Raw genomic sequence first — 23,743 nt, 5'->3', positions numbered from 1 at the left:
CAAATTTAAGGAAGATCGGTCATGAATCTGGTCCACGATGGCTTTCTGCTTAATTAACACACTCACAGTTGAATTAGCCTATAAAACAATCTAAAAGTGGCACATGGTTCTGTCTGGCACACCCCTACCCATCCTTTCCCGACACCTGTTTCTGAGGATACTCTGTTCCTTCCTGAGGACATTCTTTACACATGGCTGACATGCTCTGTGCTCGCTAGGTTTTGGACAAAAGTTCCTAAACTCTTAAAATCATTGATGACTTGTCCCTTTCCTAGAGATCCGTTGTATGCCCTGTCACACTTGAAGCCCCTGGGTCTCATGAGGTCTCAGTTTAAATTGGCAACATATGTATTACTGGAGGTAAAACAAACCATAGCAAAAACTTGGAAAACTGTTTTTTTCCCTTTACAAATAAAAATAATTGAAAGCAAAAGCTGGATACTTCAGTTTGGTTTTTATGGAACACAATTAGTCCCCAGAGGCAAAGCTAAACTTTTCAAATACTGTCTCTGGCGTAAGCAAACCCTTACTTGCTTGTGGATTTGGTTAACACCCCAAAAAATAATTTAAGTACCTTGGGCCAAGGCATCCTGCCCCACTGTGCCCATGGTGTTTGGAACCACTCCCAATTCAGTTGACAGTTTGGCAACTGAGCCCCTGTCCATGTTGGAGGAGTGCTCCAAACTATATTAAGGATGGTGGCTAGTTTCTTAGCTAAAAGAGGCGGCCATCCCAACAATATCAGGGTTGCAGGTTCTTTAACCATTTCAGTACTGCATATTTTCACCCCCTTCCTGCCCAGGCCAGTTTTCAGATTTCAATGCTGTCAGTTTGAATGACAATTACTCAGGCATGCAACACTGTACTCAAAGAAATGTTTTATTTTTTCGAGACAATCATAGCTTTCTTTTGGTGGTAATTAATCCCCACTGGATTTTTTATTTCTTTGCTATATAAGCAAAAAATACAATTTTTTTTTCTTTTTTTACCACTTGCTGACCAGCCGCCGTCATTATACTGCGACAGTTCTGGACAATCCTGCAAATCGCTGTAGCATTACATCGGCCCTTTAAACAGCTATAGCAGGAATGCACCCATTGCATGGCAGGGGACACAATGCGCGTGGCCGGCGCCCGTGATGTCCGGCGGCCACAAGCAATCCTGCACACGAGTGCTAAAATGAGGATGTGTGTGTGTGTGTATGTGTGTGTGTGTAAACAAATCCCCATTTTGTCAGGAAAGGAGAGACAGATGGTCTGTTCCTACTAAGCAGGAACAGCGATCCGTCTCCTACTCTAGTCAGTCCCATCACCATACAGTTAGAAACACACAGGAAGGAACACGTTTAACCCCTTGATCGCCCCCTAGTGTTAACCTCTTCCCTACCAGTGACATTGACACAGTAATTAGTGCATTATTATAGCACTGATCGATTTTTAGATTTTTTTTAAAAAAATGTAGCTGTATATTTCTCACTACTATCATAACCTTCCACCAATGAATAACCCAAAATGAATTCTCCTGCTCCCGACGATCGCAGCGATACCACATACGTATGTGTTAGTTGTTGTTTGTACACGAAGTAAAGCCTAAAAATAGTAGTGCGTATTTTACTTTTTATCTTGCTGGCCCTGACCTTTGATCCAAACACTAACCCTGGCACTGATCTAGAACAAACCTTGATATAGGTATTTTTTTATTTTATTATTATTACCATTTTATTTTGTTTTGAACACACTTTTTTCTCTCTGCAAGGAAAGTGATAGATACGATGCATCTCTCTCACCTCCATTCACACGGAGAGAAAACATAGCTGATTACTGTGGTAGCCAATTAGAGACTATCACAGCGATCAAATGACCCAGAATGTGCAGTTCTGGGTCCCGACCATTAGTACGGGGCCCAGAGCTTTCGTGAGACCCTGGTCTCTGTGATGGGAGCACACCATGTGGCAAATATATGGCCACATGGGGAAAAAAGCCCAGTCTAGTGGAGCTGCATATTTGTGTGAGGTCAAGAGGTTACGGACATGTGAACAGTATGATGTTTGAATTAACCTTGTGAAGTGACATTATTTTGGCAGGTACTGTATCTCAGTGAGAGGATTATCAGATATCCTGTATATGTCCCATACTTTGAAACCCTCAGTTGCACTTAGGATGTCAGTGTTACAGTTTTTTTACGCAACATAAGGGCTTTCCTTTATCTTTTGTAGGATATATGTTGGAGGGCCAAAAATGCCTGGGATATGAATTTTGGTTTGACATTGGATTTTCCTTGATGGACGCATGAAGAAATGTAGCACTGCATAAATGTATGTCATGTAGGGCTACATAGATGCTTTTTTTCACTGCAAGCTGAACATTTTTATTATTGTGATTACTTACATCCGTAGTCTTTCACCAAGGAATTCTTCTTTGCTATACCTTGGATATTGTATGCAAAAGAAAATTGCGCCTAGTGTAAATTATTAACAAAGTTGACTTAAATGATTTGTGACAAGAAACAGCAGCACTCAGAAATATCTACACACCATACCCAACAAATGATATACATCAACGTGTTGCGCTGTCGAGTATAAGTGAAAAAAAGCCTTATTAGTGATTAGGCAAACAAAAATCCATCTTTAAAATAGTGTAAACTTATATAGATGTCCAAAGACCAATTATAATGCACAAGATGGAAATAAAGAAAGTGTCCTTCCAATTTCAATCGGTGCAAACACTCAGTGCTCCCCACAGGATAGATAGTCAAATATATATTCTTAGCAGATATGAAGACCTTCCAAGATCTATATATGCATCAGTGAGAAATCACCCCTCACTTTGGGTATAACCCGCTTCAGCTGTACAGCCTACTTAGTGGACTCCAATGATTATTTATATATCTTGAAACTTGTCTTTCTGCATTACGTGGTTTCTTGATTTTAGGATGTGGTCTGTCCCAGTGTTCTTATCGGAGTCATGGGGTATGTACCCATTCTTTATAAATATTTGGAATATCCATATATATGTGTGAGTTATGTTGTTGATAGGAACTGTCATTTATTTATTCTAGGAGAGTTCTTAAAATTTTCTACAGTAGGCTCATGGGTTTTATTGCGCTATTACCATGGTACTGTCTTATGTTCATGTACAATAAACTTTGTTGAGTGGGACATGGCTTGTTTTTTTCTTTGAGATATTATAGTAATACTGAGTGTAAATCACATAACTGGTCTGCTGTCATTTATAAACAGTATATTTACTTTGGTGTTATTTAAAATTTACTGTACAGATTCCAGTCCAGTGGAAGCATTATAGCCCAGTAATTTTTCTTTTGTTTCTGACAGATTACCTTTAATTCGATTATCTTTTTATGCACAATTACCTTTAATTTTAAAAACAGCAATGAGCCAAAGTTCTATGATTAGTCAGTCTAAGGCATTGATTTTTAAAGAACAATTGCACTTTACATAGAAACAGTGTACAAAAAAAAGGACAGAGGGGAAAAATTCAGCCATAGACGGTACAAATCTCGGCTGGTTCAGCAGTGACCAGCTGAGTCTCAAACCATGCATGAGCAGGCTGAATGTATCCAAGTTGATTGACCGATCAACTTGGGTACAACCAGCTTGTCAGCTTTTACATGCCATAATTGCTAGTGGCTATTATAGCCGCTAGTAGTAATCATTGTGTTCTCCCAGCGGGAACAGATTGGCTCCACGGGAGGGATTCAAGTGTTTTTTTCCTGTTGACATGAAAGAAAATTGCTCCGTCTATGGCCGGCTTAAATTTTCATGTAGTGGTAATTTATTGGCAGATGCAGCTCTCCCAATCTTATGCACTGTCCACTGTAATCATAACCCACTGAAAACAGATAGATGCCTTTTTTGATCTTCTATGGCTATAGCTACCAAATTATAGAACTCATTATTGCATTTTAATATATGTTTTTTTTCTGGGTTTATCATATCATTACCAAAAGAGATAGAAGTAGAAAAGAGATCACTAAAGAGAAGAATGAGGATACATAGAAAGCAGAATCTATTTGGGATTGAATCATTTTGTTAACCTCCTAACCTGAATTATCTTCATCTTTGCGTATCTTTAGCTTCACCAGGTCTTCACATTGCTGTAAAATTTGAACTGCATCCTCCATGGAGCAGTTGTCCAGCCGAATGTTGTCTATGGCGAGCAGTTTATCCCCCAGCTCCAAGGTCCCTGTGCTGTACATGGACAATCATGATTTTTAAATAAAGTAATAACTCATCCTTTATATTTTCCTATTCTGCGAGTATGCAGGAGTATATTTTTCATCTTCTTGCAATAAAGTTTACCTCAAGTCAACATTTTTTTTTTTATATCTATGTTTAGCAAAAAATTTGAATAATTCCTCCAGTCGCACAAAACAAAAATGTATATGAAATAATTTAATCAAAAATCAGATGCAGATGTTTCCATAATCTCAAAAACATAAATCGATATTAAAAAAAAGCATAAAGGTCATATGCTGTATTTATCTTGAACACAAAAGGTTTACAGTCAAGTTGTAGCGTGGCATAGTTCTACAATTGGCATAATGCCAGGATCTCTACCAGTCATCTTTACTAACGTTGGATATACACTATACAATTTTCTTTAGATTTTTTTTCCTATAGATTTACCAAAACCATATACTATGCGGTCAAACCTAAACACTTTCAATTTGTATGCAATTAGACAGGCCCTTGCACTACAGTTGAAGGTAAATCTAAAGGAAATCAAAACAACAAAAGTCGTGTAGTGTGTATCCAGCTTAAGATTTAGAATGAATCCATTAGGACAGCAATTTAGGAGCTGCCATTGTTGGTTTTTAAAATGCAGACTGCAGGGCATGCCCTCCCAATCCTGGCTTCAGTCTCTGTAACAGCATACTGGATAGGAGAACCGACTGTTTAGACTTAACTTACTTGTAGTAGGGCTCAAAGAGCTAAATGCTTATTTATGCCTAGGGTACCACTAAAAAGGACTTTTACTTACCTACCCGCTTGCTCCTGAAGGCAACCTCAGTGCTACGAGGCTGGAGGCTGCAGTACCTTATCTAAGGAGTTCCAATAGTCACAGGTACTCTAAAGTAATAAATACAATGCAGAGCTAATAGCCCTGCATTGTATGTGAGGTTGCTGAGGGATTGCCCACAAGCCAGAGTGTCAAGTAGAAGAGCTGAGAGCCAGCTGTCAAAGCAGCAAGGGATACAGAAAAAATCGTTGTTACTGGTACACTAGGCCAGCCCTCAAGGGTGAGCATGGAGCCGCATCAGACGGACGGGTACTGCCCACAGGCGGGGTTGAATGGGAGAAAATTCTCCTCCCAGCGATTGGCCACGAAACTGTGGGGAAGGGAGAGGAAGAGGAGAGTCGGCCAGATAACAGAGAGGGGAACTCTGCTGTCAAAGTCCTGCCTCCTGGACTGTCTCCTATGATAAACAACACACTGGTCCAATTCTGGGAAATTTAAGTAGTGCAACATCTATCATAGGAGCCAGTCCAGAAGGCGTGGCTTTGACAGTGGCCAGAGTTTCACATCCAAGCTGTCACAAAAGGAGTTCCCCCTCTCTGTGTGATCTGGCCAGTTTTCTTCTTCCTCTACCTTCCCTTCCCCACAGTTTTCTGGCTGATCGCTGGGAGGAGAAGTGGTTCCCATGAGGCTGCATTGATGGGTACTGATAAGCGGCATTGATGGGCACTGATGAAGTTAGATGTTTTATGCAGAATTTACAAAAATAGATAGTGTAATTTCATGAGATAATACACAAGGGCATGTTTAGGGGTGGGGCAGGGTAAGGAACAGGTGAGGCAACTGGTGATGAGTAACTCCTAAGGCCTGGCTAGGAGCTCAGGACTTAAAATTATGAGCCCTGCCCTAGACATAAACATTTATTTAACCTCTGCAATGCAGAGGCAGCCCAATTGCAAGGGTATGTGCTTTCAAAAATTGATTCCGCAATAGCAGTGCCTATAATTATATCCACTTTATATGTCTCTGCAGACCTGAAATTCAATGCAACAACAGCTCTCCAAGAAAGACAACTTGAAGGAAGTCCAATCATTAATTGTCATAAAGCTGTGCCTATATAGCACCAACATATTCCACAATGATGTGCAGTGTTCAAAGAATCATATCAATTTCTGAGCAGGAAGCTTATAGCCTAATCTAACCTCACCTACCCTGGTTCCATCCCTGACCATGTTCTGTCAAGGAAACAATATACTACAAGAATTTACTGCAAATAAAAGTAATGCTTGGTACAACTGTCCTGTAGGAACATAAATTAATTTTATGCCCCTGAGTAGTTATAAAGTATGCTTCAGACAATTTTTATGAGTTATACCATTAGAAACATCTATAGAACAGAACACTCACCGATGTGCAACACTGCCTTTCTTTATATCTGAAATAACCAGTGGATCTCCTGTTTTCCTACTGGACGGAGCTGTAAAACACACACAAAAAGCAGGACGTTATGAAGCTAAAACTTTATGATCCAACTAGAATTTGTTTTACATTATAAAAAACCCTCACAACATATTTAAAGAGGAAAACTGCATTCCCTATATTGAGAAACACAAACAATGACAAGTTCGATAAGGGAACAGAAGACCAATTTGCCCTTGGCATACAGAGATGATTATATGAAACGAAACCTACATTAGTAAGATTATAAAACAAGTCACATTTTAGCCTTCTGGGCTCTAGGAAGGCAACAGACCATCACTGTACAAAGGAGAATCTCAAGTTATGAAACCAAGGAGATAGTAAAGTCATTATTAAGAAAAATTTGCATGATGAATAGATTCAAAGAGCTGAATCCATAGCAAGCAATCAGTCCAGTAAGCGGTACAAGATAGATTCTTATAGGCCACACCATGTACTGTACTTTGCTCTGATTAACTGAATAAGACCATTATTACCCATGTACACCACTCAAACTATAATCAAACCAGTCCTACTTTCAAGAATATATAGGCCAAGACAGATGATTCAATTCTAAAATTCAAGAAACCTTCAACCATTCCATATGCACCTGTTGTCAGGAACTTATTTTCATTATATTTAGGTTCTAAATTGGAAACTTAATGTGCTCAGTATTTACCATTTCATTTACAAATGGTTTTAAATATAGAGCAGGGTTTCTCAACTCCAGTCCTCAAGGAGCCCCAACAGGTCATGTTTTCAGGCTTTCCATTATTTTGCACAGGTGAGTTAATCAGTTTCACTACCTTAGTAATTACCACAGCTGTTTCATGTGAGGAAAATCCTGAAAACATGACCCATTGGGGTGCCTTCAGGACTGGAGTTGAGAAACACTGATATAGAGTTATGGTTGGGACCACCAGCACAATATAAATATATATATATATATACATACATACATACATACACACACACACACACACATACAGGTGTGCTCATACATACCCTGGCAGAATTTATGATTTCTTGCCTATTTTTCTGAGAATATGAATGATAACACAAAAAGTTTTCTTTCACTCATGATTAGTCATGGGCTGAAGCCATTTATTATCAATCAACTGTGTTTATTCTTTTTAAATCAATCACAACAGAAACTACTCAAAATGACCCTGATCAAAAGTTTACATACCCCAGTTCTTAATACCGTGTATTGCTCCCTCATCAATGACAGCCTTTTGTGGTATTTGTGAATGAGGCTTTTTCTCAGATGGTAAAGCTGCCCATTCCTCTTGGCAAAGAGCCCCCAGTTCCTGGAAATTCTTGGGCTGTCTTGCATGAACTACACGTCTGAAATCTCCCCAAAGTGGCTCAATGATACTGAGGTCAGAGGACTAAGATGGCCACTCCAGAACCTTCACTTTATTCTGATGTAGCCAATGACAGGTCAACTTGGCCTGGTGTTTTGGATCATTGTCGTGTTGGAATGTCCAAGTATGTCCCATTTGCATTCATCAGCCAGGAAGCTGCACATGTTCCTCCAGTATTTTTTGCTAACATACTGCATTCATCTTGCCATCATTTTTTGACCAGATTTCCTGCGCCTTTGTAGCGCACACATCCACAAAACTTCAGCGATCAACCTCCATGTTTCACAGTAGGATTGGTGTACCTTACATTATAGGCTTGGTTGACTCCTCTCCAAATGTAGTGTTTATGGCTTTGGCCAAAAAGCTAAATTTTGGTCTCATCACTCCAAATGACTTTGTGCCAGGTTTGAGGCTTGTCTCTGTGCTGTTTGGCGTACTGTAAGCGGGATAATTTGTGGCATTTGCGTAGCAATGGCTTTCTTCTGACGATTTGACCATGCAGCCCATCTTTCTTGAAGTGCTTCCTTATTGTGCATCTTGAAACACCACATGTTTTCAGAGAGTCTTGTATTTCATCTGAAGTTATTTGTGGGTTTTTCTTTGCATCCTGAACAATTCAATTTCCCTGGCTCTTGTGAAATTTTATTTGGTCTACCTGACAATGGTTTGGTTTTAAGAGGACCCATCATTTTCCACTTGATTAGAGTTTGAACAATGCTGATTGGCATGCTATGCTCAATTCCTTGGATATATTTTTATATCCCTTTCCTGTTTTATACAGTTCAACTACCTTTTCCCGCAGATCCTTTGAGAATTCTTTTGCTTTCCTCATGACTCAGAATCCAGAAACATCAGTGCAGCACTGGATGAAAGATGCAAGGGTCTGTCAAGAGTCCAGAAACTCATTGACCCTTTTATATACACACACTAATTACAAGCAAACAGATCACAGGGAAGGATGGTTACCTTTTATAGCCATTCAAACCACTTTGTGTCAACTTGTGTGCATGTTATCAGGCCAAAATCACCAGGATATGTAAACTTATGATAAGGGTCGTTTGGGTAGTTTCTGTTGTGATTATGATTTAAAAATAGTAAACACAGTTGATTGATAAAAATGGCTTCAGCCAAACACTAACCATGAGTGAAAGAAAAGTTTGTGTGTTATCATTCATATTCTCTGAAAAATGGCCTGTATTTATATATATATATATATATATATATATATATATATATATATATACACATATACACTACCGTTCAAAAGTTTGGGGTCACCCAAACAATTTTGTGTTTTCCATGAAAAGTCACACTTATTCACCACCATACGTTGTGAAATGAATAGAAAATAGAGTCAAGACATTGACAAGGTTAGAAATAATGATTTGTATTTGAAATAACATTGTTTTTACATCAAACTTTGCTTTCGTCAAAGAATCCTCCTTTTGCAGCAATTACAGCATTGCACACCTTTGGCATTCTAGCTGTTAATTTATTGAGGTAAGCTGGAGAAATTGCACCCCACGCTTCTAGAAGCAGCTCCCACAAGTTGGATTGGTTGGATGGGCACTTCTGGCGTACCATACGGTCAAGCTGCTCCCACAACAGCTCAATGGGGTTCAGATCTGGTGACTGTGCTGGCCACTCCATTACCGATAGAATACCAGCTGCCTGCTTCTGCTGTAAATAGTTCTTGCACAATTTGGAGGTGTGTTTAGGGTCATTGTCCTGTTGTAGGATGAAATTGGCTCCAATCAAGTGCTGTCCACTGGGTATGGCATGGCGTTGCAAAATGGAGTGATAGCCTTCCTTATTCAGAATCCCTTTTACCCTGTACAAAGCTCCCACCTTACCAGCACCAAAGCAACCCCAGACCATCACATTACCTCCACCATGCTTAACAGATGGCGTCAGGCATTCTTCCAGCATCTTTTCATTTGTTCTGCGTCTCACAAACGTTCTTCTTTGTGATCCAAACACCTCAAACTTGGATTCCTCCGTCCACAACACTTTTTTCCAGTCTTCCTCTGTCCAATGTCTGTGTTCTTTTGCCCATCTTAATCTTTTTCTTTTATTGGCCAGTCTCAGATATGGCTTTTTCTTTGCCACTCTGCCCTGAAGCCCAAAATCCCGCAGCCGCCTCTTCACTGTAGATGTTGACACTGGTGTTTTGCGGGTACTATTTAATGAAGATGCCAGTTGGGGACCTGTGAGACGTCTGTTTCTCAAACTAGAGACTCTAATGTGCTTATCTTCTTGCTTAGTTGTGCAACGCGGCCTCCCACTTCTTTTTCTACTCTGGTTAGAGCCTGTTTGTGCTGTCCTCTGAAGGGAGTAGTACACACCGTTGTAGGAAATCTTCAATTTCTTTGCAATTTCTCGCATGGAATAGCCTTCATTTCTAAGAACAAGAATAGACTGTCGAGTTTCAGATGAAAGTTCTCTTTTTCTGGCCATTTTGAGCGTTTAATTGACCCCACAAATGTGATGCTCCAGAAACTCAATCTGCTCACAGGAAGGTCAGTTTTGTAGCTTCTGGAAGGAGCTAGACTGTTTTTAGATGTGTGAACATGATTGCACAAGGGTTTGCTAATCATCAATTAGCCTTCTGAGCCAATGAGCAAACACATTGTACCATTAGAACACTGGAGTGATAGTTGCTGGAAATGGGCCTCTATACACCTATGTAGATATTGCACCAAAAACTAGACATTTGCAGTTAGAATAGTCATTTACCACATTAGCAATGTATAGAGTATATTTGTTTAAAGTTAGGACTAGTTTAAAGTTAGCTTCATTGAAAAGTACAGTGCTTTTCCTTCAAAAATAAGGACATTTCAATGTGACCCCAAACTTTTGAACGGTAGTGTATATATATATATATATATATATATATATATATATATATATACACACACACACAGTGCATTGAAAGAGTATTCATACCCCTTGAAATTGTCCACATTTTGTCATGTTGCAACCAAAAACATAAATGTAATTTATTGGGATTTTATGTGATAGACCAACACAAAGTGGCACATAAATGTGAAGTGGAAGGAAAATGATAAATGGTTTTCAATTTTTTTTACAAGTAAATATCTGAAAAGTGTGGCGTGCATTTTTATTCAGAGATAAAGTTGTGGAGAAGTTTAAAGCAGGGTTAGGTCATAAAAAAATATTCCAAGCTTTGAACATCTCACAGAGTACTGTTCAATCCATCATCCGAAAATGGAAAGAGTATGGCACACATGGAAACCTACAAAGACATGGCCGTCCACCTAAACTGACAGGCCAGGCAAGGAGAGTGTTAATCAGAGAAGCAGCATCTTAGAAGAAAACCTGTTTGAGTCTGCAAAAGACTTCCGACTGGGACAACGACCCTAAACATACAGTTAGAGCTTCAATGGAATGGTTAAGATCAAAGTATTTTCATGTGTTAGAATGGCCCAGTCAAAGTCCAGGCCTAAATCCAATTGAGAATCTGTGGCAAAACTTGAAAATTGCTGTTCACAGATGCTCCCCATCCAATCTAACAGCTTGAGCTATTTTGCAAAGAATAATGGGCAAAAATGTCAAAGCCAGTAGAGACATACCCAAAAAGACTTTCAGCTGTAATTGCAGCAAAAGGTGGTTCTACAAAGTATTGATTCAGGGGGGCTGAATACAAATGCACGCCACACTTTTCAGATATTTGTGTGAAAAACATTTTTTCATTTCACTTCACAATTATGTGCCACTTTGTGTTAAATTTTTGGTTGTAACATGACAAAATGAAAATGTCAAGGGGTATGAATACTTTTACAAGGCACTGAGTATATGTGTGTATAATATACACACACACACACCTTTCGTATTTTTTTTTTTTTTTTCTAACCTAACATTCTCCACAATTTTATCCCTGACCTGTCTGGTGTGTTACATGGCCTTCATGATGCTGTTTGTTAACCAAGGTTCTCTAACAAAACCTCTGAAGGAGTCACAGAACAGCTGTGTTTATACTGAGATTAAAAACACACAGTTGGACTCTACTTACTAATTAGGTGACTTCTGAAGGCAATTGGTTCCACTAGATTTTAGTTAGGGGTTTCAGAGTAAAGGAGGCTGAATACAAATGCATGCCACTGGTTTAGATATTTATTTGTAAAACATTTTGAAAACCATTTATCATTTTTCTTTCACTTAACAATTATGTGCCGCTTTGTGTTGGTCTATCACATAAAATCCCAATAAAATACATTTACGCTTTTGGTTGTAGCATGACAAAATGGGGAAAATTTCACATACATGCAGTACTGTGTAAACGTTTTAGGCAGGTGTGAAGAAATCCTGTAAGAATGCTTTTAAATATTTAAATAGTTATTTTTTTAATCAATTTACAAATGCAAATTGAGAGAACATATGAAAAATCGAATTCACATGAATATTTGGTGCGACTCTCCTCGGAAAACGTCCAGCAGTGCCATCAGCACAGGACTGGCGGAAACTAGTGGGACCTAGGTACACCCATTTAGTGTCCATAGAAGGCTGGCTAGATACAGCCCTTAATGGAAGAACTGCTGCCAAAAAGCCAAAAACACAGGTGCTGAAGGTGCAGAAAAACGGCAGCAGGTGCTGGCTGATGATTCAAAATGTAAAAAATGTTGCTGTAGTAGGAGGGTGTTCGTTCGTCAAGTGGCTGGAGAGCAATATATTAATGAGTGTCTGCAGGAGATAATGAAACATGGTGGGCATTTCTTGCAAGCTTGGGGCTGCAATTCTGCAAATGGAGATGAAGATTTGGTCAAATGGTGTCGCCAATGCTGAGACATACAGGCAGATACTTATCCATCATGCCATACCATCAGGGAGGTGTGTGTCATTAACCGATTCCCGACCGCCGCACGCCAATATACATCGGCAGAATGGCATGGGTGCGCAAAAGGGCGCACATGTATGTCCCTTCGTAATCCCGGGATAGGTGGCATGCGATTACTGCATGTAAACAAGCCATTTCCCTGTTCTGCCTAGTGACATAACAGGCATCTTCTGTCCCGTCATTGAGAACAGTGATCTCTGTCATGTCAGTGGTAGCCCATCCCCCTACAGTCAGAACACACTGAGGAAACACATTTAACCCCTTGATCGCCCGCTAGTGTTAACCCCTTCCCTGCCAGTGGCATTTATACAGTAATCAGTTATTTTTAGCCCTATAAATGTCAATGGTCCCAAAATAGTGTCAGAAGTGTTCGAGCTGTCCACCGCAATGTAGCAGTCCCAATAAAAATCACAGAACACCGCCATTACCAATAAAAAAAAAAAGTAATAATAAAAAGGCCATAAATCTATCCCCTATTTTGTAGATGCTATAACTTTTGTGCAAACCAATCAATTTACAATTTTTTTTTTAAGCAAAAATATGTAGAATACATATCAACCTGAGGAAGAAATTAGATTTTTTTTATATATTTTTGGGGGATTTTTTGTTTATAGCGCAAAAATAAAAACCGCAGAGGTGATCAAATACCCTGCCCCCACTGCACATAATTTGCTTGACAGCAGCGGCCAGTGGCTCCTGCTGCTATCAATCTGCCCTGTGAGGAGTAAAAGAGTAGAGAGCCGCTGCTCTTATGTACAGCACTGGGTCATAATCAGGGAACCATGGTGGAAGTTCTTTGCAAGTTTGGGACAGCAAATGGAGTTGGAGACTCAGTCAGGATCAATGGTGCCCTCAATGCTGAGAATTATAGGCAGATACTTATCCATCATGCCATACTTACACAGTGAGGCGTGTGATTAACCCCAAATTTATTCTGCAGCAGAATGACCCCAAACATACAGCCAATGTCCTTAACCACCTGCTGAGTGCCAATCAGAGGGTCCTGCAGACACAATTATTCCCCAGAAATGCAGAACTGCAATCTGCCTATGTAAACAAGGAAGATTTCTGTTCTGACAGGGAAGAAGATGGAAATCTTGTGTTCCTGCTAAGCAGGAACACCGGTCTCTGTCTTCATCCAGTCAGAGCAACTCGCACAAAGTTAGAGGGCAATCCCTAGGAGCACATTTAACCCTTTGATTGCCTCTGATGTTAACCCCCTTCCCTGCCAGTGTCATTAGTACAGTAACAATGCATATTTTTAGCACTGATCACTGCATTAATGTCACTGGTCCCCGAAAAAGTGTCAGGTGTCCGATTTGTCCGCCGCAGTCACTCTAAAAACCGCTGACCACCACTATTACTAATAAAAAAAAAAATATCCCATCGTTTCTAGACAAACCAATCAAACTCTTATTGTGATTTTTTTTTAACCAAAAATATGTAGCTGAATATATATTGAAAAAAAAAAAAACTGTGTACAAGTGTACTTGGAAGAATTAATGCTGATTTGAAGGCAAATCTAATTATTGATTTGATTTCTCTTCTGATCATTTACTTTCCATTTTGTTAATTAATAAAAATAAACTAACGCTTCTATTTCTAAAAGCTTTCTTAATTTACAGCATTTTTTCACACCTGCCTAAAACTTTTGCACAGAGTGTGTGTGTGTGTGTGTGTGTGTGTGTGTGTACATGCACATTTAAAAAAAAAAACATTTAAACAAGCTGCTACTTATATTTTTAAAATGTGCCAGACAACAAATAATGGTAAGAAATTGAGACTTGGCTCAGAATCACCCCAGTACTAATGTAATTAAAGGGTAAGTCCACTACAATGAGATACAATTATAAGTAGGTTCTATCAGGTAGAACCATCCTTCTAGTTTACAGAATGTAAGCAAACTGGGGAATTCCGATGCTGAAGTTTTAGCACCAGGGTCCTCGAAAGATGTAAAAACCAATGATACCATCAATCAATAATTGAAATCAGTTTTGGGTGGACTGATCCTTTAATAATACATTGCAGTTTTTCTCAGAATATTTGACAATTCAAAATGTGCAAATATAAAAAAGAAAAAAATATGTCAATTTCAAACCTCTTCTCAGAGTTAGACATATTTCAATGACTGGCAATTTCTAATAAAACATGACTACAGTTATTCATATTTAGATAAAATAACATCCGGCTTGCAGAAATTAAGCTGCAAACAAACAAAAAATGTTATTAAATCAGCCTGTCTTAACATATGTGCATCTATAACGACACCAGATACATCTAAATGTGTCTGCCAGATAAAAAAAAAAAAAAAAAAGGTGGCTCCATTCATTTGTCACATCGGCAGGCTGCATTTGTTACAACAATCTGTTGTGCAACTCCAATTCATTCAGCGAAAGACCGATGAGTTTAATGGCTTGTTAACTTTCCCAACTTCCAGCTTTGTCTACTGGGATGTAACCTGAGTGATCCCTGACTTGGCATTATCTACATTCTAAGTGAGAGTGAGACACTGATACCTTAACTTATAGCTCTCCTGTCTATATCTATTTCTGCCAGATGACCCAATCCTCATTCATAATTCATACACTTTCTCATATGTACTGTGTTCTAGGCATTTGTGTTAAGCAACCAGCACCATATCTTTTTTTTTTTTTTTAAACATTTATACAGTATTGTTTAATGTTATTAATGTCATTACTGTTCTAATAACTTTTCTTCGCAGCTCATATATACAGCGGGTCATTTGGTCTCCAGGGGATGTTATGCATCTGTGCTGAATATTTCAAACTTTACTATTAATATAGTCACATTTACCACTAGGTATAAAACAGCATGAATTCTTTTTATGCTTGGCGATTACAGTAATCCCTAACGCAGGCAGACATTTCCAGGCTGTGCTTCCAGCATTGTGTACAAGAGGCATGTTTCCACCATGGTTGAAACACAGACATGTTGACACATCTCAGCAGAGGGCTGCTGGAGACCACGTCATTTATGCTTATAAGGATAAGGCGCTGAAATATTCGCACCAGATTATAGGTCATATAATAAAGATGATGGGGATTTAATTATTTTTTATTTATTTTTTTGAAAGCCTGTGGCGTGCAAAACACGCTCCAAAAAACTTCACCCAGTGCATAAAAAATGTGCACACACATAAAGAGTGACACAAAAAAGTGCAGACGGGTACACACGTCCTCTAAAATTAGAGGACCTTGTCCTGAATCCCCTGGGGCGTTAGGCTCCTGACAGGGACAAGGACACTTAAAACTTGGTTTTCCTGGCCGAAACCAGTCAGACTCTGTTCTTTGGAAGGTCTACCGAGACAGACCCACCCAAATACTAGGTGAGGCTCCCCCGAAGGGAGACCCCAACGAAGAGGGCGAACTAAGCCAGAAGGCCATGTCCACCCCCTCCCCAAACTTTCAGGACAGGCCCTAGAACCTGTGACCCTACTCATCACAGCAAATGTGCAAAGTGACAAAACAAGACGTGAGATGATGGGGATTTAATATTATGCCATTTATTGATAATCTGGTAAAAGTGTATCTGTTAAAGTGTTTGTTTGTTTTTTGGTTTGGATAGAGGGGGAAGGGTTAGACCCGCTGTCAGGGTTTTATTGCTTTCTATGTAAACGTTGGGAAATTCACTTCTTGTCCTAGTGATCGACCACTCACTGAGAAAGAAAGCAAGGGGAAATGTTGTTCTGTGGACAACTAATAGGGCAATTCCCCTCACTTTTGGTTATTTCCGGTCATCTCTTTGAGACAGGGAGTAAAGGGAAATTTCCCTAATAGTACACAATTGCAAAAATTAAACTTGCAGGGGGATAACTTATGCCTACACTATCCAAAACTTACAATATATATATAAAAAAAAAGTACTATACAAAAGTTTTGGATACATATATACATTAAAGATTTGAAGCCACAAAGGTTGAATTCAGTTTCAGAGCAAATGGCAATGCAGCAAACAATGAATAGGAGTTAATAAGGTCAATATAGATTTAGACTACATATATTAACTTCTGCATCAGATTGCTGCAACTTTGGTATGATTTCAAGTAAAATGTGCTGTCCATAGAGATGAACGTGTGTAAAATGCATGCAATGAAATTGCATCGCATGAAAAAGATTGAACAGCTAATTGCGTTAACCTGTCTTAGGCTAGTATTTAACATGCTTTGGCACAACAGAATGAGATGCTTGAAAACAGGACCAAATTTAAGGTTGTAACTCATAGTAAGCAACCAGATTTAGAAAACCTTTCATGGGAGATATACATGGGGCTGCCATTGCTGAACTCTTTCTGAAAATGCTCAACGGTCATAGTTTTTGAGTTGAAGAACTTTTGAGTGAAAACTCCAAACGGATTCCCAGATTTGCAATTAAAACAAACTCTCCTGGGGTATAAAGAAAACATTCAGGCACACAAAGCTTCAGAACCAACTACTTTACTTAATAGCAAACAAATGGAAAACACATCACTCTTGAAACATTCATACTTACACAGTTTTTTTCATCAAAATCTGCAAAAAAGCTTCCAAATAAAATCAAACATCAGTTGCTGAACTTTTATCACATGTATACTTAAAGCCAATCTCCATGTTTCCAGTCTCTTTAAATAGTTTGTTTGGACCAAACTGTATTTCCTTCACTAAAGCCAGGCATAGATAGTGCGATTTTCTTACCTGAAACCAGCTATCATGTTCTCCGGGGGGTGGGGGGGAGTGGGGAGCTGGAACCCTTTAATTCAATATCTTTAAACTCCCGTACAAAGGGTATTCTGGTGGGTGTTGGAGGTGTCAACGGAGTGGAGATCTTAAATTCTTCTCTTTAATTTCCTATAGTTTTTTTCTTTTTCTTCTTTTACTTTTATTTCTTTTTCATCTCCCCCCCCCCCCTCTTATTTTCTGACCCTTTCTTTCCGACTCTACCTGCTCTTTCCATCTATTCTTTGAGGATGGTTGGACTTGGGGAGCCCCCTCTCCCTGTATCCCTTTTTTAAGCAAAATGCTTTTTAATTACTGTATTGTTGGAGGACCGTGTTTTTTGTTTATTGGTGTTCACTATTCTCTCCCTGCCCCTACAGGCTGGGTGAGAGGAGGAGGAATTTCCCTCCAGGGATGATCACTTCTCCTCCCACTGTATAGCCTATCTTATTTTCAATTTGGGTCCTCTCCCCACCCCTTCACCAACCTTTTTTGTTTTTTTAAAAGTCTAACGTAATGCAAATTCCTACTGGTGATCTTATGGTCAGTATGTATATTTACGGTATTCTATTGTAGTAATGTCCAAGTTGATGCTGTATGCCACATGTGTCGTGGTTTTGCACTTTGTTCACACCTAGATGATTCAATCGCGGTTGACTGTAGGCCCTATTTTTATATATTATAGTCTACCTCTTTACCCTTGTAAAACACTTTAATAAAAAAAACTATTTAAACAGAAAAGTCTGACATGCTGGTTCTACCCAAGTCGAGTGACCGACTTTGGCACAATCAGCCTGCCCATACATGCTTCTAATCTTGGCCAGTCCCTGCTGAAGTGGCTGAGATTCAAACAGTTTATGGCCAGCTTTAGTGTTACACTAGCTCGAAGTGCAGTATGATCTGTATGTAGCTTCAGCTACATTCAGTACACAGTGCTTGGTTCCAACTGCAAGAGAGAGACTTTCTGTCTCATACCCGGAAGAATGCAGAGTGGGTCTGAGCGGTGCTCAGGCATTCACATGTAGTTTTGTATTCTATGAATGAATACAAAGCTGGTTGGCCAAGTCTGAAAGCATGAAATCATCAGCCCATCTCTCTGCCTCAGCCAATCAGGGGAAGCTTTGTGTTCATTCACAGAATGCAAAGCTGCCTATAAATGGCTGAGCACCGCTCACTCCTACTCTGCATTGTTCCGGCTTGGTCCAAATGAACTTTTTAAAATGACAGGAAACAGAGATTGGCTTTAATTTTCTCCACAGTTTTGAAAACGTTATTGAAAAATCAATTAAAGTCAATTTTATATATAAAAAAAAAAAAAACATCTGCTTACAACTTATGGTGATGCCAAGTTCAACATTGTGTTTCTTTGGTAATTTTACATGGAATGTTCCACTGCTAGGTATCACAGACTCTGAAAAACAATATGCAAGAGACAATATAACCATCAAGGTAAACAGGCTACAATAAATGCAATCATTTCAGTAATTAAATACATTGTAATAAAAATATATATATATTTTTAAGGGACGGTCTTTGTAAAGCCAAACAAAAAATGTCCTTGTTTGATGGGTAAATGTAAAGCAAGTGTTATGTTATGCAATACCGCAAAGAAAATAACTTCTTACGTTTTCCTGAAACCATGGCTTACATAACTGCAAATGTATTATTATACGTAAAAATTTATAACATTTATACAAACTTTATGACCCTAAAGGTAAAAAATAAAGTAAACCTGTCATGAGAGAAACATAGGGCCTACCTTTTGGAAATGCGTGTTGGCCTGTCCTATTAGCTTCACTAGAATCTGAGCCACTGTCCCAAACCAGGCATGAAGTTTAGGAAAGTCAAAGAAAAGTGAAGTCCTTATATGCATACTTAAGCTAGGTACACATGGGAACTTTTTTTTTCATTCAACCCAGTGGGCTGAACAAAAAAAGCTGAGAAGTCTATGTACTATGCGGCAGGGGGACTGACCCCCGCCAGAACACACTGATCAGCAATTGCGCTCCCCCTGGTTTTCTAGCATGCCTGTTCAACAGAAACCGGTCGTTGAACAGACAGGCTGCTGTACACACTGGTCAAATATTGGCTAGTTTCTGTTTTCCAGAACTGGCTGATCTTCAGCCCCTGCGTACCAGCTTTTACACAGACGAAGTGGTCAGCAATGGAGGCCTACATAGAGCTCTTATGGCAGGTTTAAGTTAAGATCCAAAGAAGATTACCCAGGAGATATAACCACTACAATACTGGGCACTTTCGCCCCCTGTCTTGCCAGCCCAATTTTCAGCTTTCAGCATTCTCTCGTACTTTCAACAATTGCGCGGTCATGCTACGCTGTACCCACATTCAATTTTTATCATTTTGTTTGCACAAATAGAGCTTTATTTTGGTGGTATTTATTCACGACTCAGTTTTTTATTTTTTGCGATATAAGCGACAAAAGAGAGTAAATTTGGAAAAAAAAAAAAAAAACATTTTTTTGTTTATATTTTAAAAGGAATCCAATAAAATCAAATTTTGTCATAAATTTAACCCAAAATGTATTCTGCTACATGTTTTTGGTAAACAATTCCGTCAAGTGTATAATAATTGGTTTGTGTGATCACGGACATATGTACGCAAATGAACATGTACAGATGTGTGCAGGTGATCACGGACATATGTGTGCAGATAATCATTGGGACATATGTGGGGGACATGTGTGTTTTAGACTAGACTGGTGATCAGTGAGTAAAAAGCGACAACTTAGGTGTGAGGAGAGGAGAGCCGATTGCCTAGCAACCAGCTGTTTGTTTACATCACATGGCGGCTGTGATTGGACACGACCCTTATGTGATCAGGAGGACCAATCACAGGGCCCTCCTGCCGATCTGAGATGCGCCGTGTCCGAGTGACATGAGCACATTGGGCACGCGCGCGATCACCCTCCTTCTTCAGGACATTGCTGAACGTCCAGTCAGAAAGAGGGAGCTCCCACCCAGCCGTATATATACATTGGCCGGGTGGGAAGTAGTTAAAACATGGCCCTAGAAATTTTTGTTTTTGGCATTCCTAACTTTTTCTGGTGTCCAAACCTCCTGCACCTGCCTATGGTAAGTAATGCTTTCAGCATATTAAGAAATGTTAGAAATTGCACATGAGTGCATGGTGATGTCTTCTTTAGATATGTGTAGACAAAACTAGGAACTAGAGCTGCATGATTAACAGTTAAAAGATCACACTCTTGATTTGACCTCCCACACAATCTTAATCCAGCATTTCTACAATTCATGTAAAAAGTGCCGATACTAAGCATTTGCATAGTATTGGTACATGTGCAAATGCTCCAATACCTGAAACCGATACTTTCAGGCTTGGTTATTTCACCTGTCAGTGGGATTCCCCCACTGACAGCTGAAATGTAAAAAAAAAAAAAAAAAAGCCATAGTCACTGGTTGTTAAGGTGTGGGGTTGCTGCTTGCTTAACAACCAATAACTTATTCAGCTGTCAGAGCAGTTCCCCTGCTCACAACTGTGGAAAAAAAAAAAAAAAGCAGCCAGCAATGTTTATCAACAACATTGTTCAGCAAGACAGATAAAAAGAAACATTGTATCTTCTTACCTCTCCTCCTGTTTATTCATTTACAGATCAAAGGGATGAACTTGGTCTGCAAATGAAGTCCTTTATTCAGGGGTGTCCAAACTTTTTTCAAAGAGGGCCAGATTTGATGAAGTGAACATGCTCGAGGGCCGACCATTTTGCCTGACATTCTTTGAACCATTGAAAATTCAGTCTAAGTGTGTCCATCCGAGCAATAATACACGGCCCAACAAGAATTCTCTTGCCTTTGTCGCACTCGTTCTCAACACACAGACGAATGCTCTGCACTTTAGGGGGTACCGTTAATTCTTAATGGTACCTCACACATTGGAAAATGTAGGGTGCTTTTGGTGCAGTGCAATTTAAAAAAAAAAAAAAAAAAAAGCTCGGGAACTTCTTTCCCTGCATTTTTGTGAGTAGGGAAGTCCATTGAAATTAATGGGCTGCCCTACACACAGTACGCAGCCACACAGATGTTGCATTTACGGGCTTAAAACAGGTGGTGAGGAGGCAACATAATGCCTCTTTACCGCCATTCAAATGCCTCTGAAAAGAGATCTGTGCATGGATTGCTTTTCAGAGGAGCAGTAGTCCTGGCTAATATCACACCAAGCCCTACAAAAGCAGTTTTGATGGTATAAGAATGGGGGGGGGGGGGGGGGGGTCAGGATTAAAAGTAACATACACACAGACGCAAGCACACACATGCAGACACACATACAGACAAATGCACGCCGCACACACATACAGACACATGCATACACATACATGCAGACATACATGCACACACATACGGACACATGTGCACACACACATACAGACACATACAGACACATGTGTGTACACGCACACATACATACAGACACACATACAGACACATGTGCACACACAGATACAGACATACATGCACACACATACAGACATACAGACACGTGCACACACACACACATACACATACATACAGACATACATACAGACACACGCACATGCACACACACACACACACACAGACACATGTGAACACACACATACATACAGACATACATACAGACACACGCACATGCACACAGACACATGTGCACGCACAAAGACATACATACAGACACATGTGCACATACACATACAGACATGTGCACACACACGTGCACACACACACACACACACAGACACATGTGCACACACACACACATACAGACACATGTGCACACACACACACACAGACACATGTGCACACACACACACACACACACATACAGACACATGTGCACACACACACATACAGACACATGTGCACACACACACACATACAGACACATGTGCACAAACACACATACAGACACATGTGCACACACACACATACAGACACATGTGCACACACACACATACAGACACATGTGCACACACACACATACAGACACATGTGCACACACACACATACAGACATACATGCACACACACACACACACATGCAGACATACATGAACACACATACACACAAGAATAAAGCCCTTTTTAACACTAATTTAGCTTGTAGCACAGTACAGTACCTTTGCAGCTTCCTCATTCAGCCGGGTACTGCACTGTAGGGGGAAGCAGAGAGCACAGCACACTCCTCTGCACTTTACTTTCACTTTTGAAGCTCACGGAGCTTCTCACAGTGTCGGGGATCGGGCTCATCTGACAGCCCTGATCCCACGGCACACTAAATTGAGAAAGACCAGGCGGGCCGTTCAAAACCGGACCGCGGGCCGGACTTTGGACATGCCTGCCTTTATTAAATTGTTCCTTTTGTTTAACCCCTTATAATCCATTATTAAAACTTTTTTTATTTACTTTGTTCATTAATATTGTTACACCTTTAACATATATTTACACATTTCACTTTTTCATTGAAAAAAACGCACAAAACAAAAAATAAAATACAATTTTATTTGTAAAATAACTTTTCAATGCTTTGCACCATAGCTGACAGCTGAAGTGTAAGCAAAATATCAGCGAGTACAAAAAAACAAAAGACCCAAATATAACTTAATGGTACTTTTTTTACACATTACATTATTTTTCATTACATTTCTTTAAATTTGATTGAAACAGAGTATTTTTATTGCCAGCTTTGTTTGATTGAAGCAAAGAGTATTATTTTATTGATGTTCAGGGGCTGTAAATCTTTAAAATAAAGAAATGTATTCAGAATCGTGATCTTTATTCTAAGCAAAAAAATAAATAAAAATAAATCAAGATTCTCATTTTATCCAGAATCGTGCAGCTCTACTAGGAACTTGCAATGCAGTTCTCAGGTCAGTTTAGAAACAATATAGAAATGGCAGGCCTAATTTAAAATAAAAAGTTGTAATAGTATGTGTGATATTTTTGGTGCACAAAAAACGTCTAGTAAAACCAAATGGGGAAAACTACCAACAATCATTTGGTACTTGCTTGTGCCTAGCATAGGAGCTTCCCACAGCTATGGAATGCTCAGTAAAAAATGTTTTAACAGAAAAGGATTGCTCAGTAAAGTTCCATAAATGTCAGATGTCTCTCTACAGTCATGGACCCTTTTACAAACATAGTTGTAAAAGGGCTTATTCGATTTTTGGCATTATCTGCAAATAACTGCATTTACCCATCTGGCTTAAATCACATACCATTCAAACGCAACTCACCTACTGTAAATAGTATTGCTTTACCCCATCTGTAATTTATAACGGAGTTCTAGCTAATGCCTCTTGCAGTCAGTGTATGATAATAATGTCAGCCTCTCACATGAATGATCAAACTCAGACCCTGGCTGATTCC

The 23,743-nt window shown here is 39.4% G+C and overlaps 1 protein-coding gene across 13 annotated transcripts in view; it reads right to left on the bottom strand.

Annotated features, from left to right (window-relative positions):
* The window catches only part of GRIP1 (glutamate receptor interacting protein 1), an 837,005-nt gene that overhangs the window by 40,867 nt on the left and 772,395 nt on the right, over positions 1–23,743 (bottom strand). For all 13 annotated transcript variants that reach the window (XM_077469661.1, XM_077469651.1, XM_077469652.1 and 10 more), the window contains 3 exons: positions 18,698–18,778; positions 6,384–6,453; positions 4,062–4,207 (listed from right to left, as the gene is read on the bottom strand). In XM_077469661.1, the coding sequence (XP_077325787.1) occupies positions 4,062–4,207; positions 6,384–6,453; positions 18,698–18,778 (297 nt within the window). The remainder of the gene's footprint in view (positions 1–4,061; positions 4,208–6,383; positions 6,454–18,697; positions 18,779–23,743) is intronic.

Source organism: Lithobates pipiens, unplaced genomic scaffold, assembly GCF_037356315.1.
Source record: "Lithobates pipiens isolate NorthernLeopardFrog02 unplaced genomic scaffold, aLitPip1_a1.2 Scaffold_8, whole genome shotgun sequence".
NCBI classification, from domain to species: Eukaryota; Metazoa; Chordata; class Amphibia; order Anura; family Ranidae; genus Lithobates; species Lithobates pipiens.
The sequence above is the reverse complement of the archived record's forward strand: the minus strand, read 5'-3'. Positions and strand labels throughout refer to the sequence as shown.